The sequence below is a fragment of the Silurus meridionalis genome, chromosome 10 (genome assembly GCF_014805685.1).
Source record: "Silurus meridionalis isolate SWU-2019-XX chromosome 10, ASM1480568v1, whole genome shotgun sequence".
Lineage (NCBI taxonomy): Eukaryota > Metazoa > Chordata > Actinopteri > Siluriformes > Siluridae > Silurus > Silurus meridionalis.
In genome coordinates, this window is record NC_060893.1 from 13,667,893 (window position 1) to 13,683,945 (window position 16,053).

Consider the following 16,053-nt stretch of genomic DNA (forward strand, 5'->3'; position numbering starts at 1 on the left):
AGCAATGATTTGTCTGGGTTTGTTTCAGCTGAGGGGTCTGAGAGCAGCAGCCCAGGGACACAATCATACTACCTAGTCCATGTTCGATCAAGCACAACAATTACCAGCTTAGAAATGGGACTCAACATCTCTCAGACCTATGTCTCCAAAGTAATACCTGATACACTACAGAAGGATCACTTTAAGTAGTAATCAATAGTGATCCAATATTAGAAAAGATACCTTTAACTGCTAGCTTTGCCTTTAATTGCTGCAAAGCACTGACACAGGAGACTCGATAAAAAAATGTGAAATCAATGTCTGTGCAATTTTTTTATTTACAAGTTTCTGTGTAAGTTGTTACAATGGACACAATGTCTTACTTTGCACTATGGCCTGTCATGGATATAGTGATATTAACTAATACCTGCTGATTAAATTAATACATTATTTTTAGTTATTTCATCACTATTGTCTAAAATATTAATCTGTTCGTTCTGAAACTATGACGACAACTATATAAGTGTAACGTTTCTTTATTTGAAATTGTAATGGTCTATCATTTTGTAGCAAGTTAATGTGTGCAAATAAACCTGATACTTTTATTTCCATAAATCTCTGCCTTCACCCAGCATTCACTATGTATTTTCCTTATAAAGACACAGCTCTGGCTGTAACACAGTCCCTGTAAACCAGTACAGAGTTCCTACAAACTGATGTGCAATCCGCCTTTTATGGTAATACTGAACAGAAAAAAGAGGGCGGTCCAAAAGCATAACGTCATCAACGTGCGCCGTAGGAAGGAATCCAGGAAGTCGAAATATTCTACCCATATTCCAAAAATAAGTCCCGCCTTCTACTTTTCCATTGGCTTATTTATCCAATTTCTGTACGATGATTGGTTAGAAGTTAACTTGCTCGTTTTTTTGCAGTCAATACTGACGCGAAACATAGGTGATTGCAGCAATACGGGTAGGAAAAAACATAAAGCATGACGGAATAATCCAGAAAACCGACAAGATAAACACTAATTGGGTTATGATCAAATAAAAAAAAAGGTGATTATTTAGTGGTAAAACCGGGTTCAAGGTGTTGGCAGAGTGCTGAGTTCGAGACTGTGTAACTGTGCAGTACGCAAGTGCAGAGGAAGGTAAGGTAGATGTACACATTGTAGACATCAACTACGTTCAGATGCTCCGTTATTTGTTTATTTTTTATATGACAAGATTTCATCATGCATTATTCTGTGTAATGCGCAAAAGAAGATATTTTGCACACCCTCAGATATAGAGCACCAAACTGTACTATTCTTGATTTGAGGTGTAACACATTCCTTTCACTGGAGAAAGTGACTGAAGAAATGGTAGAGTTTCTGCTTTGTTTCCTGAGAATGTAGGTGGACTGTGATATTTGTACATTAATTAGTACACACTGTTCTTTCTTCTTATAGATGACTCAAGACTCCTTAGCTCTTAAAGAAGAGGGAAACAACTTGTTTAAAAGTGGTGATGTGCAGGGAGCTCTGAGCTGCTACACCAAAGCTCTGAAGCTCAGTGAGGGTGAGTCTGAGAGCGCTGTGTTGTACCGGAACCGATGTGCCTGCTACCTCAAACTCAACGATTACAACAAGGCCAAGGCAGATGCCAGCAAAGGTATACCAGTCTAGAAGATGTTGGGACCAACCAGTGACTCTCACCGTCTTAATGAAAACAATGCCTGGTCAGAGTTTATTATTGCATGGGAGTAATACATAAATACTACACAAACACAGTGTACATGCAGAATTTCCATAATGGACAATCAAGTAGAGCAGTCGTACCTTATTTCCAAAGCAGATTTATGACCATACTTGCTGCTTTTATATCTGTGAGCCTAACTAATATTGTATCTTTGAACAGCACTAGAAACAGACCCAGGTGACATCAAGGCTCGCTTCCGGCGTGCACAAGCTTTGCATAAGCTTGGACAGCTTGATCAGGCCTTCCTTGATTCGCAGAAATGCGCACAGCTGGAGCCCAAGAATAAAACATTTCAAGACTTGCTCAGGCAGCTCAGTGCTGAGATTCAACAGAAGGTAGGATTATTTAAATTAATACTACAGATACTGAAATGTTTTTTCTTATTTTGTTTATTTTCAGCATTGTGCATTTATACTGAATACATCCAAACTATGAAATAACACATAAAAGTATGTAGTAAACAATAAAATACGGTAAACAACCCAGAATATGTATTTTTTGATTCTTCAAAGTAGCCACCTTTTCCTCTGATGACAGCTTTGCACACTGTTGGCATTCTCTCAGTCAGCCTCATGAGGTAGTCACATGGAATGGTTTTCCAACAATCTAAAGGAGATCCCAGAGGTGTTGAGTGCTTGTTGGCTGCTTTTCCTTAACCCTGTTTCACTTCACTACAAATTGCTTTACACTCTCTCTCTCTCTCTCTCTCTCTCTCTCTCTCTCTCTCTCTCTCTCTCTCTCTCTCTCTCTATATATATATATATATATATATATATATATATATATATATATATATATATATATATATATATTTTTTTTTTCCTTCTCAGTCAAAATTTTCATCACGGAATACTCACTGGATATAATCCTCACACAGCTTATTAAAGTTCTCCTCTTGATATATATATATATATATATATATATATATATATATATATATATATATATATATATATATATATATATATATATTATTATTATTATTATTATTATTATTATTATTTTTTTTTTTTTTTTTTTCAAAATGTTTCTGGTTTATTAGTCAGAAACATTTTTGAATAGTAAAGGCTAATATGTTGCTGTCTCTATAAAAATAAATCATTTACAATGACTTCATTAACGAGGAAAAAACACAATATTTCTGCATTAAAACAAATATAAACAATGTTTAGTTTTTAAACAAAGTTATAACAAAGTGTTTGTATTGTTATGGTAATGTGTTTGTAGGGAGATTTGTGTTTAACCGTTATGGAAGGGTCTCCAGAGTCAGCACTTTGTAAAAGTCAACATTAAGCCTGAATACATTCTTTTCACTATCCTAAAACTGGAAAGCCTGAGGACCATGTGGTTCCTTTGTATCTTAAGAAAAATTCAGGACAAGACTGTGTATAGCTGCTATAATGTCATTCATGACAAAAACTGATTTTGAGGTAATTATAAAAGGTATGATGTTACACACAATAAATCTAAAAAAGGAATTCAACATTACCTGCCATTGATTATTTTTCTATAACAGCATTCCACGGCATGTTGTATACCTTAGATTTGGAATTTAATCAGGTAAACCATTCATACTATACTTTAATTATTGACTGTTGCATATTTACCCCACATTTGCCCCATCAATAAAAGGTCTTTGCTCTGATAGCTGGGTTAGAAAGATCACAAATTGTGCATATCAACATATGGATCATAGGCAGCAATTTCATACGGTAATTGCCTCGTCATTGTCTGGGACAGTGGCACTGGCATAAATAATTAAAAGGGCAGAAGTCAGGAACTCTAAAGCCAACAATCTATTCCATATCACTGACTCTTTTCACTGTTTTAGGCTTGGTCACATGATGCCAACACTGTTTACATGCTTTCCTTCCTTTAGGCTGCGCAGCTTTCCTCCACAGACTCTCGTGTTCAGCAGATGTTTAAGCTCCTCTTGGACAACTCTGCACAGGCTTCAGAAAGACAGAAGGTTTTTAAATCTCTTTGCCACTAAGTCATTAATCATTGAAATTGACATTGCCTTGACATCTATGGTGCAAAATTCTGTCTACCCAGGCTGCTCAGAATCTGGTGGTGATCTCACGTGAAGATGCAGGAGCAGAGCAAATCTTCAGGAATGATGGTGTGAAGCTCCTCCAGAAGCTTTTAGAATCTCAGCAGGAGGACATTGTCCTCTCAGCACTCAGAACACTTGTTGGCCTGTGCACAGGACATCAGTCCAGGGTGAGGTGCCGGGTGAACTTGCCAGGCTTGGCAGCTTCACATTACTTCATTTAAATCCATTTATCTCACAGATGGCTTGTGGATAAGTACAGGAGCTGCAAATGCAAATCCCTTTTTGCTTACAGACCATGGCCATTGTGAATGAAGTGGGTATGGACAAGCTGTGTGGTGTCATGGGCTCTGCGGTTTCTTCTGTATCTCTCTCTGCCTGTCACCTGCTTCAGGTGATGTTTGAGGCTCTTACCCAGGGTATGAATAAGGAAGTCAGGGGGAAGGATGAGGCTATACTGCCAGGTGAGTGAGGTTCTTGACCTGTTTCTGAACATGCATACAGAAATACTCGCTCACATCACTGTTTTAGTTTTGAGGAAAAGTGATTTCATTTTAGTACAAGGAAAGAATTAAGAGGTTTGTGCTTGATAAGCATAAAATGCCACAAATTAGTGGGCGTTTATAGAGTAGAGTAAAAATAAAAAATATAGAATAGTAGTATATTTGCTACTTTTATTCTGAATTAATTTTTGTAGATCGCGATACTATTACAGATCACAGATTTGCATTTATGCGTGCAGTTATGTAACTCATGCAGTTATTTTTTAAATCGTAGTCAAAATGCTAAGCATTTATTAAAATGTTTTTTTATTTTTTTATTTTCACAAACATATGTCTTGGTATATGTGTGATATAATACAATGAAACAACGATCCGGGTCTGGTGTTGGGCTTTGGAGTAATATACTGTATAATGGATTTCCTCTTTATATTCTTAAGCTCAATTTTATTCTTTAATATCAGTAGAGCGTATAAGACAGTGTCCATGTAGAAATGTCCTTTTGCTTCTGTGAGGTAGAACCATCCCGTGAGCTGCGTTCCATGCTGCACCATCTTATTGACATGCTACCTGCATCATGTGTGTCTGGGCCTGGACGTGACAGTGCTATCAACCTCCTGGTCAAACAGGTGCCCCGGAAATCTCAGAAAAACCCAGACAATTCCCTTAGCCTGTGGGTCATTGATCAAGGTAATGAGCCGTACAGCATGTGGTTTAAATTAAGACACACATTTGTGACCGTGGACAGCATGTGCAAATAAGTGCATTATGCATTTGATTTCTTATTAGAATCACATTATGCAGCATATGTTCCCAGGCATGATAGAGGAGTTTCTTATGCATCTATTTTCAACTGTCCTTCCTACCTTAGGCCTAAAAAAGATTCTTGAAGTGGCAGGGACTGTTCCTCAGATAATGGATGGGCCACCTCTCACTGACAATACATCTATGAACTGTTCTGTCCTGCTTAATAAGTTATATGATGATCTGAAGAGTGACAAAGAGAGGGAGAACTTTAATAAACTGTGTGAGGATTATATCCAGTGAGTATTCCGTGATGAAAATTTTGACTGAGAAGGAAATTTTTTTTTCTTCTAGTCATCACAAATGGGTTAGATTTAGGGTTACTTGTTAAAGTGTGCTTTCTGTGTAGGTACCATTTCCAAGGCTCGGGCTTGGAAAGCAAACTGCGTGCAATACAGACTGTGTCAGTGTTGCTGCAAGGCCCCAGTGATGTGGGAAACCGTACGCTGGAGATGTCAGGCATGATGGATGCTGTCATTTCTTTGTGTGCCTCTGAGAATGTCACCCATCAGCAGGTAGCGGTAGAGGCACTCATCCATGCTGCAGGCAAGGCCAAGAGAGCGTCCTTCATCACAGCAAATGGAGTGGCACTTCTGAAAGACCTTTACAAGAAGAGCGAAAATGAACAGATACGGGTTCGAGCACTTGTGGTGAGTATTTACTAACACCACATTGGTGAGTTAAGAGTTTCTTAAAATAATGCAATAACATTCCAATTACCCCAAATAATAACTGCAAAGCCGCTAGTACATGTAGTTTTTTAAATTTTGCCTATTTGGTTTTGCACTGGATCTGCCTAACAAGTGATGTATGTTCCTGTTTAGAATTGTGCAGTTTGCATGTTTTGTACATACAGTTTATGGAAGACAGTACATCCCTTTTAATAAATCAAATATACAAATTAGAGTGCATTTGCATTATTATTATTTAAATCAGATCTAAAGTTCATTTCATCTGCAAATGAGAGCAAACATCAGAGAGGCCAAACATGTTAAACAAACAAGGCAAAGTATATTTCAGTCATACACATTACATACAGTCAACTCCAGAATATTTCCTCAAAATAAAATAAATGCATGAAAGGAATAATCCATGCAAAAAGTGAAATTTTTAGTAATATTGTACATGGTTTAGTTAAAATTGACTGTAATTTGCTTTAAGAAACCTTTTGCTAAATTTGGTTATGATTCCATTCCATAAGTTCCACAAGTTGTTTAATGTGTATTGATGCAAATAGCAGGGAAGAATATCTCATATTCTTCCATATGTCAGCACCAAGTAACAAATACACTGAGTCATGGCCGGGTTTTGAGTCTGGATTATATGTGGTGTTTTACAGGGATTGTGTAAACTTGGCTCAGCCGGAGGCACTGATTTCAGCATGAAGCAGTTTGCAGAGGGGTCAACGCTTAAACTTGCGAAACAGTGCAGGAAGTATGTTTTTCATCTCTAAGCATATTAAAACTGATGAGAACAGGCATTGAGATGTTTGCCTAAAGTGAAATATTAAAATTTTTTGCAATACTGAAACATTTTCCAAGGATTTAAAGTCTTGCGTAGAAGTGAAACTGCATGATGTTTTTGTATTTTAGAGAGGAGAGGTCGAAGTTTTGGCCATTCTTCCTTAGATTTTTTGGATATGAGCAATATGATCAAAACCGTAATTTCCGGACTATTAAGCGCACCCAAATATAAGCCGCACCAACTGAATTTTACAAAGATTTTTACGCCGCACCTGTCTATAAGCCGCAGGTGTCTACATTAAAACTAAGGAACTTTACACAGGCTTTAATGAAAGACAGTATCTGTTACACGGCTTGTATCTAAACAGTAGCCTACCAAGAAAGATCATCCATATTTATGATGTGGTGCGGCCCGATTCAGTGGGAGCGCATCTGATTTAATATAAATAATTTCATTGGTTCACCTAAACCTGTTCGGCAATTTCATTGGTCTAATGTTATGGGGCTCAGTTTTTTGGCTTGAAGCTTTGAAATCGGGAAAAACCCAGAAAAAATCCATAAATTAGCCGCTTCATTGTTGAAGCCGCGGGGTTCGAAGCGTGGGGAAAAAGTAGCGGCTTATAGTCCAAAAAATACGGTAGTTCATATCATAAATGATCAGCAGACTGTACATTTTATTGTTGGTTTTAAACTCATTGAGGTGTGCATAAAGAGGGGGGTACAATAGCTTTCTGTAATGTGTGATATTTTTACAGGTGGCTATGCAATGATTCTCTTCCACCGACCTCTCGGCGCTGGGCCGTCGAAGGCCTGGCCTACCTAACCTTTGATGCTGATGTGAAGGAGGATTTGGTGGAGGATAAAAATGCCCTACAGGCCATGTTTCAGCTGGCTAAGGTGAATGCGAAATGTGTCCTGTGTAAGAATGATGGCCTTGAATTCATAAGGGCACATTGTGTTCTGTGTCATATGCCAGCAGGCACCAATACTTTCTGGATATTTCCATTAGGCAATCATTTTTTTATGCATATTTTTCCCATGTATCTATTTATCAGTGAAAGGGGAATATGAGATTTTTATCCCACATGCATTCATTCCCTTTTCCTCCCTGTAGTCTGAAGATAAAACAGTACTGTTTGCTATTGGGTCTACGCTGGTAAACTGCACCAATAGTTATGATGTCGAGAAGCCGGATCCTCAGTTGGTAGAATTGGCCAAATATGCCAAACAGCATGTACCAGAGGAGCATCCAAAGGTATCAACTAATAAAACATTTAGTAATCTTTATCATTTAGGAATGCAAATGAGAAATTAATAAAGATGTTGGTCTGCAGGATGCAAAGCCTTTTGTGGAGAAGCGTTTGGTTAAGCTTTTGGAGGCAGGGGTGGTTTCAGCTTTGGTGTGCATGGTTAAACAAGAAAGTCCTGCTCTCACTGATACATGCAGAGAAAGTATTGCCAGGTGTGTATATTTGATACAGAATAATTGCCTACCATAAAGATTTGATAAAAAAAAAAAAAAACAGGTAATATGAAGTATATGTTGCTCAGATACACTGTGAACGCTGATAGCAGTTCATTTCTCACTCTCTTTAGCATTTCCTAATAACATCTCTCTCTTTTTTCCAACTTGTTAGGGTGTTCCTGGCTCTAGTAGAACGCCAAGAAGATCGGGGAATGGTAGTGGCACAGGGTGGAGGAAAAGTAAGAAGATCCCCCACCACTAGCTAAAGCAAAATATTTTCTAAATTCTTTCTAAAGTGATCTGAGATACCATCTAATTATTTAATTATGTATTGATCGAAATGTCTTTATGATCATGTAGGCATTATTACCGCTGGCCTCAGAAAGCACAGATGTGGGTAAAATCAAAGCAGCACAAGCACTGGCCAGAATTGCCATCACCTCAAATCCTGAGATTGCCTTTCCTGGGGAGAGGGTAAGACAAAATTGTATTATTCTAATTCAAAATTCATTATATTCATAAAACAATATCAATAATATATGATCACATTTTCATATATTATTTAAACTACTAAAATATATGTAATTATGTAAGCTTATGATTAAAAAACAAAAAAAACACTTTCCCTGGTGAACATTTTATTGGCACTTATTTTTGCTATAGTTTAATTTGTTTCTTTTTTTTTTTTTTTTTTTTGGACGGAAACTTTAATGGAACTGTGAAGGTTGACACATTTTAATGATTGCTGTTTTTGCAGGTTTATGAAGTAGTGCGTCCTCTTGTGAGTCTCTTGGCTCTGGATTGCTCTCTGCTGCAGAACTTTGAGGCTCTGATGGCACTCACTAATCTAGCTGGCATTAGTGACAGACTTCGGTTAGTCCAAAACAATACATGAACACACTGGCAGGCCATGAGAGTTGTAAAATTACAATCATGGGTTAAAACATGTCATTTTAAATGTAAGCTGAGAGAGAGAGAGCATTGATCAATCTTCACCTGTTTTGGATATTAGACAGAAGCTAATTAAGGAGAAAGCCGTGCCTAAAGTGGAGGGCTACATGTTTGAGGAGCATGACTTGGTGCGAGCAGCAGCCACTGAGTGCATGTGTAATTTGATCTTAAATCCCGAGGTACATCTCAGTTTTACAATATTATTAAAAGGTGTGTTGCCATGTTCCTAAACCCTAACCCCCTGACCCTAGTGCTTCCCAATTTCTCTTTTATTGGTTTCCTCTTTTATGTTGCAATCTGTGGTTTTCTGTTTGCAAATTCTTCAGGTGCAGAAACTCTACCTGAATACAGACAGTGACCGACTAAAACTCTTGGTATTGTACAGTGGGGAGGATGATGAGAGACTGAGGAAGGCTGCTGCAGGAACCCTGGCAGTGCTCACTGGAGAAATGCCAGAGCTGTGTGCACGGATCCCCAGCACAGTAAGCTGTTTCAGTATATTCGTCCTCAAAGCTGTCTAAGTTTTGCAGTTTAAAAATATTGATATAAATAGAGATAGAATAGTTATTTCACATAAAGGTTGTGTTTTTGGAGCAAAGGCTGGACAATTGTATGCTTAAAACATGCAGAGACAGTGCCAGGGCTTAAAAATAATTCATTATAACTGGAATGCTAGGGCCAAATGTACGTAAAGCATTCTTTATAAGAGGGACATCATCATAAGGGAAAGTTGTGGGTTTCTTATGCACAACAATGTTTCTTAAGGCACTTTCTCTGATAACTTTTAACAAACCGATTTGCATTAAGAGTAGAAATGACTGGAGCAGTAACCTGGGGCTCCGACAATACACAAAAGACTAGATAGACAGGCATTGAACATGTACGTTTTTTGTATTTATATTATCATAAGATATACTGTGGCCAAGAATGTGCCCACATACATGAATAGCCTTATTTTATATGCTGAAGGCAACCAAAGATATTTAGGACTTGACTAAATTATTGACCGAGGGTTTACCAAGACATAATTTTGCCTCTTGCATAGCTAGCGGCCTGTAGAAAGTGTTTTCTTTACAGCTCAGTAATTCTCTTCATGTCTGTTCTTCATTTTAGACCAGTCACTGGTTGGAGATCCTGCAGGCTCTGCTGCTGAGTGACAGCCAGGATCTGTGTCACCGTGGTGCTGTCATCACAATGAACCTGATGCAGGCAGAAAGGAGTCTAGCTGAAAAACTAATGGAAAGTGAGGTGCTGGAGATCCTCTCTGTCCTGGCTAAAGGAACTGAAGCTAGCAGGGCTCCGGTCACTAGAGCAGCCCAGCGCTGTCTAGACTTAGCTCTAGAACATGGCCTTATTAGGAGCAACGATGGCAAAACCGGTGGAGAATTTCAGCCGTAATTGGTCTATCCATACACAGGAATCTCACCACAAGTCTTAATTCTAAATTTGCATATCTTCTTTTCAAATGTAATTTCAGTAAACATTTATTTCTTTAGAACTCTGCTAGTGGATGCACCCACAACCAGAGCACTATTTTTTGACAGATCTCAAGACTGAAATTAGAATAGGCTGCAGGGATGAGAAGCTGTATACCAGATCTACTTCATTAATATCACATTTTAAACCGTGATTTACGCTGAGGTAAAAGCAGAATTCCAACCGCTTCTTTCTAAGTGGTGTATTTATCCCCTGCTGAAAAATTCATCTTATTCTAATACAGGCTGAGCTGGCAGACTTTCTTTTCCAGCTGGTACCTGCTGGTGACGGTTTCTGAATTACTGCTAATGTAGTTATTTTAAAGAAAATACTGTGGGTACCAGAACCCGCGGCTAATTCAGCGGGAGTTTCACATGCTCCTTCTGTCGCTACCCGGGTTTGTTAAATGCGTTGGTGACTTTAAAGTGGCCCTAGTTGTGAATCTGAGTATCATGTTGCTGTGTAATTGATTGGTGTATTCCTGTGCCTCACCAAGTGTTTGCAGTACAAGTTCTGAATTCATTACTAGACTGACTAGGATAAAGAGGATGATAAATGACTTAAGTTCAAACCAGCTTGACAAGCTCAGCCTGTTGATTTCACCTTAAGAAGTTGGTCATACCAAGCTGGATCTCTCAGCTGGTTCTTCACAATACAAATGTAGAGACCAAATATGTATTTTACTACCACTTATATGCACAGATTTTTTTTTGTTTGTTTGTTTGTTTTGTTTTCCTTCTTAGTTGTACTGTCCTGCATTCCAATTAAATTCTCCATCACTGTGTCATGTGGTGCTTCTGTATAATACAGAAAGTGTTTGTGATCACGCTGTATTTTCACCGAGGCTACATCACGTTCACTGCGACTGAAGAGGTTTTTATATGTTTAAGCTTTTATAGAAATATCGATGGACCACAGTAAAATAAACTCATAAACAAACACAATCTATGCTTTGAGTAGATGCTGTTCACCTTGTCACATACTCCAGGTGTCATAGTGGTTCAGGAAAAACACGTGGCAAACCACAAACACCGGACCAATAGAAGCGGTGGTAAGAATGACGTAAGGACGGAACTGAAACCTCTGTGTTGCCAGGTCTCCGAAATATAGTTTCTTCTTCTGCTTTCGGCTGCTGTCACTAGGGGTCGCCACAGCGGATCATCCGTCTCCATTCTCTCTTTCTCTCTTAATATATATTAGATTGTAAGAGACAAAACGTATTGATAATTTATTTATATGTATGTATCACTTCGTGCAGATTTGGCAACTAAGAAGGCTTTCCGGATTAAATCATTAAACCAAATCATGAGGATGTGTTCAGATATGATTCTGCAGTGAACCCTCCCAGAATTGGGCTCTGGTTGACTCAGGATGAATTAGAAGTGTAATCTCTTTCTCCTTCTCCTCCTTCTTCTTCCGGCTTCTCCCATTAGGGGTCGCCACAGCGGACCATCATGAATTAGACGTGTAATACACGTGGTAAACCCGGAACCGGTTTTACGACAGATGTTTCCCCGATGTCTCACAAGTGTTCATTTTTATTCCACCCACAGTGACATTTAAAGCCTGAAAGAGCTTCCGTTTGCGTGTACAGCCATGGAGGGTCAGCAGCACATTTTCACTTACACCGACAAGGACTTCGTGTACGACGTGAGCCGGCTCGATGGAGAGACTCCTGCTGCTTCCAGGTTTGATGTCGCCCTGAAAAGCGGCTGGGAGGAGAAGATGAGCTGCGGGCTTTTTAGATATAATTTGGGCGATTTGGAGACTCGCGTGTTAGCCGGTAAGTGTGGATATGTCGCTCAGCTGAACATCCAGAGAGGCATCGAAAGGAGGAAACCTCAGGACATCACGAGCATCAGACAACAGTTCGACCCGAAACAGTTCCACTTTAATCAAATCAATTCGGCAGAAATCTTGTTTGGGATGCACAAAGCGGGAGTGACGTCATCACCGAGAACCTCCGCGCAAAACGGAACATGCGCGACGTGTGTTGTGATCATTAACGTGAGTCCGTTAGAGTTTGGTCACTGTCTGCTTCTCCCCGAACCTTCCCGGTGCCATCCTCAGATCTTAACCCCTTTAGCGCTCCAAATCGGGATCGACTCCATGTTTCTTAGCGCCGATCTCGGATACAGAGTCGGATTTAACAGTCTCGGGGCGTTTGCTTCCGTTAATCACCTGCACCTTCACGGATATTACTTAAATCACTCATTACGGGTCGAGCGAGCCCGAACAGAACCGATCCTTCCCACCAAGAGCTTTTACCGGCTTATAGACTTCCCCAAAGCCTTCATGTTTTACACGGACGGCCAGGAGGACACGTGCGCCCTCGCCGCCACAATCTGCAAACTCACCGACCATCTCGTAGAGAGAAATATCGCCCACAATGTTTACATGACCCGAGGCTCCCACCCGGACTACAAACACACATCCGAGCCGTCAGTGCGCTTCGGTTTGCGTGTCTACATCTGGCCACGAGTGTCGTGTTTCGGAGCGAAAGAGGAATCAGCCTTTAACGTGGCCCTGTGTGAACTGGCCGGACATCTTCCTTTCAAAAACAGTCAGGACTATGAGAGCTTGGACGAGGATGAAGTCAAAGCTATAGTTCAGAGACACCTCCTTAGTGATGAAGAGTTTTCTGACTTAGAAAAACAAATTGTTATAACCTTCATAAACAGCAGTTGACCAGAGCAGAGTGCTGAATGTGGTTTAAAGCTCTAATGTGTAGTTGTGTTTCAATATGTTGTCTATAATAACAAGTGTTTCCTTAAAGGCAGCATAGGACAATAAAATATATATATATATATACCTGAATTATTTGGTTTATTTTATTGACTCTATTACATGCCAAAACTTATTTTCTTTATAGTTTGGTCATTTTGCCATATTGGTCAACTTGCTACACAAACCGCCTTTTTATACTTTCTCAGGAATATACACTGCTCGTGTTTTACCATTGGGGGAAAAGAAAACAAAATAAAGTGCCACGTAAGATTACACACGTGACCTTAACCCCATTGAGAATCTTTGGGATGTGCTGGAGAAGACTTTGCCTGACTCTCTCAATATCAATACAAGATCTTGGAGAAAAATATAATTGCAACTCTGGACGGGAATATATTAGAGTTTTTAAACGGGCAGTTTATTTGACACATTGTAGATGGAAAGAAAGCAAAAGTAATGAGAATATTTGATGAGTTAATCAGAAGGAATGTCTTGTTTAAGTGATTTCTCATTATGATGGGTAATACTGAAGTTATGATAAATGACTTTCTATTTTCTCTGTAGGGAATAGACACTAAAATGTTGATTCTAGTTAAAGCATGCAATGCCGCTTTTCATCCACAACAAGGCGCTGTTGGCCAGGTTTTTTTTGCCAATCACTATCCTGGTGGTCTAGTGGTTAGAATTCGGCCGCCGCGGCCCGGGTTCGATTCCCGGTCAGGGAACCGACCCCAGCCATTAGGGTTGCACAAGCCAGTGCACTCTTAGTGCCGGTCCCAAGCTCGGATAAATGAGGAGGGGTGCGTTAGGCAGGGCATCCAGCGTAAAAACGTGCCAAATCGAACATGCGGATCTTGAATACGGATGATCCGATGTGGCGTCCCCTAATGGGAGAAGCCGAAAGAAAGTTTTACTGCGAGTTAAGAAAGCAGCACTGAGAAGGCTGCAACCTCAGAAAGCAGAAATCCTGAAGAAACCATTCTTTTAGATCAAATTTAACATTAAACTGTGCTTCTGAAATGGTTAACATGGCCAGTCTGTCATTACCACACATTATTATGCAACTTTATAATTAGTATCTTATAATTGTTTGGTCACATGCTACTTAACATTAATGCAGTTGTATTTCAGTATTTCCTTTGCTCTCGTTTGCATTTTAGGAAGTCTACCACCATATAAACTTTGTTCATACTCATTTACTTCCATCTTCACTTTACCCAGAGCTTATCCTAGAAACAGTGCATATGAGGCAGGAATACACCTTAGAAAGGATGCCGGCCCTCACACACCCTCGTCCACACACTCTATAACTCCTTATTAACACTCTGTCAGCATATTTTAGGAAAATCTTTAGACTATCTATAAACTAACTTGGGCACAGGGTGAACATCTTTCGTGTACAAAAAAAAAATTTTGTATCATTAATTCATTTCTGACACCAGTGTGTAAGCCGTGTGGATGAACACACCTGGGTTCAATTAAAAACTGACTAAATATTGCATGAGGAGCAAGGTATCACAGCAGTTAGTGGTGTTGCTCACATCTACATGGTCTCTGTTTTGGTTATAGCTCAGGTTACTGTTTGTGTGGGGTGGTAGAGATGAATAAATTAATATAGTACAGGTAAAAGACCCCTGATAAAATGCCCTGTAGGTGGTATATGGTTCTTTAAACCTGGTACTAGCACAATGACCACTATTATACCATCACTCTTTAGGTGTCACACTACTCTTTACACACCTAGTGTCTCCCTGGAGAATCAAAAATGCCCTGCCTCCCAGATCACCTACAGCTCTTTCGGTGTACAAGACTTACACAGACATGTGACTGCAAAACAATACACTATCCTTTTCTAGAAGTCCCTTAACTTAACTAAAGAGCTATCATGAAACAGATAGGGGCAAAAGAATTAAGCAGATAACTAACCCCTACCTATAAAATGTCAAAAAGAAAGCAGTCTGTATTTTACTTCATTTTATTGTCTGAGTATTATGTCATTATTTGCATTAATATTATTAATGCATTAAGCCATAGATTAACATTTTAATCTCTTATACTGGCAACCATTGGCATATTTACTGGCATGGAATCATGAGCGTGAACCAGGATTTGTTAGTGCTGGACTGTTAATCAAGTCCTTATTGATCAGAACACAGTATTATATACAATTATGCTGTTTTTAATATTTGGTACAAACACTTATATACATTTAAGGATTTTGTCAAGCGTATTTCATATTTTAAAGTGAAAGTAACAGAATTTATAAATATTGTATAAATTATTACCCAAACAAAGTTAAACTGTTATTTACATAATTGTTGGTTCACAATTATTATTAAAATAGTAGTACTTTCATTTTGAAATCCTAAATACAGTTGACTAAAACATTAAATCTATTTTAATGTTTATATAAGTGAATAATTGATTGCAGGCATTTTCATGTTATATTTGTTGATGTTTCATCCTGATGCCAATTAAAAAAGGACCTCCTCGAAATTTCAAGGCTGCATTTCCCTCTGAATTTCTACTGTTTTGCTTCGGACTTTACAACTTAAATGCTGGAGTCTGTGGCTTTTGAATAACTGTAGCTAAACAGCTACACATACCAAGTGAACATCGGTACAGAGCTTTATAAAGGAATCACTGTTGTAATATCTGCATTAGAAGACTGTAGTGGAACAAGTTGATCTGTAAGGGAACAAATACCTGAGAAAATATTTGTCTTTGTTTCACATTTACATTATTATTTTTTTCTAAGTATCAATGCCTTTTCTCTCTTTTTTAAAAGGCTGATATAATTAATCCCATTGCCACCAATGCATATTATTTCCAGGTGATGGTTTTTGTAACTAAGGCAAGCTTAATCAGAAGAGACCTGTGTCATCTGTTCGCAGCA

At 38.8% G+C, this 16,053-nt stretch overlaps 2 protein-coding genes across 2 annotated transcripts; both read left to right on the forward strand.

Moving 5' to 3' along the window:
- The first annotated feature begins 922 nt into the window (after positions 1-922).
- unc45a (unc-45 myosin chaperone A) lies at positions 923-11,214 on the forward strand. Its single transcript, XM_046859842.1, has 19 exons — positions 923-1,129; positions 1,430-1,631; positions 1,878-2,053; positions 3,598-3,687; positions 3,774-3,941; positions 4,067-4,235; positions 4,791-4,961; positions 5,143-5,314; positions 5,425-5,725; positions 6,415-6,509; positions 7,294-7,435; positions 7,653-7,793; positions 7,873-8,000; positions 8,176-8,242; positions 8,364-8,477; positions 8,761-8,876; positions 9,016-9,133; positions 9,281-9,436; positions 10,068-11,214. Exons 2-19 carry the CDS (start codon positions 1,430-1,432, stop codon positions 10,350-10,352), a joined length of 2,811 nt encoding a protein of 936 aa, XP_046715798.1. The 5' UTR covers positions 923-1,129; the 3' UTR covers positions 10,353-11,214.
- A 458-nt stretch (positions 11,215-11,672) lies between these two features.
- gdpgp1 (GDP-D-glucose phosphorylase 1) lies at positions 11,673-13,241 on the forward strand. Its single transcript, XM_046859843.1, has one exon. It carries the CDS (start codon positions 12,027-12,029, stop codon positions 13,116-13,118), a length of 1,092 nt encoding a protein of 363 aa, XP_046715799.1. The 5' UTR covers positions 11,673-12,026; the 3' UTR covers positions 13,119-13,241.
- Positions 13,242-16,053: the final 2,812 nt, after the last annotated feature.

What these genes read in the sequence shown, in the direction of transcription:
- unc45a (XM_046859842.1), top strand. Translation starts at nt 1,430, where the DNA reads ATGACTCAAGACTCCTTAGCTCTTAAAGAAGAGGGAAACAACTTGTTT. An exon ending in GTGCTGAGATTCAACAGAAG is followed by an intron (nt 2,054 to 3,597) that starts GTAGGATTATTT and finishes TCCTTCCTTTAG; the next exon opens with GCTGCGCAGCTTTCCTCCAC. An exon ending in GGATGAGGCTATACTGCCAG is followed by an intron (nt 4,236 to 4,790) that starts GTGAGTGAGGTT and finishes TCTGTGAGGTAG; the next exon opens with AACCATCCCGTGAGCTGCGT.
- gdpgp1 (XM_046859843.1), top strand. Translation starts at nt 12,027, where the DNA reads ATGGAGGGTCAGCAGCACATTTTCACTTACACCGACAAGGACTTCGTG.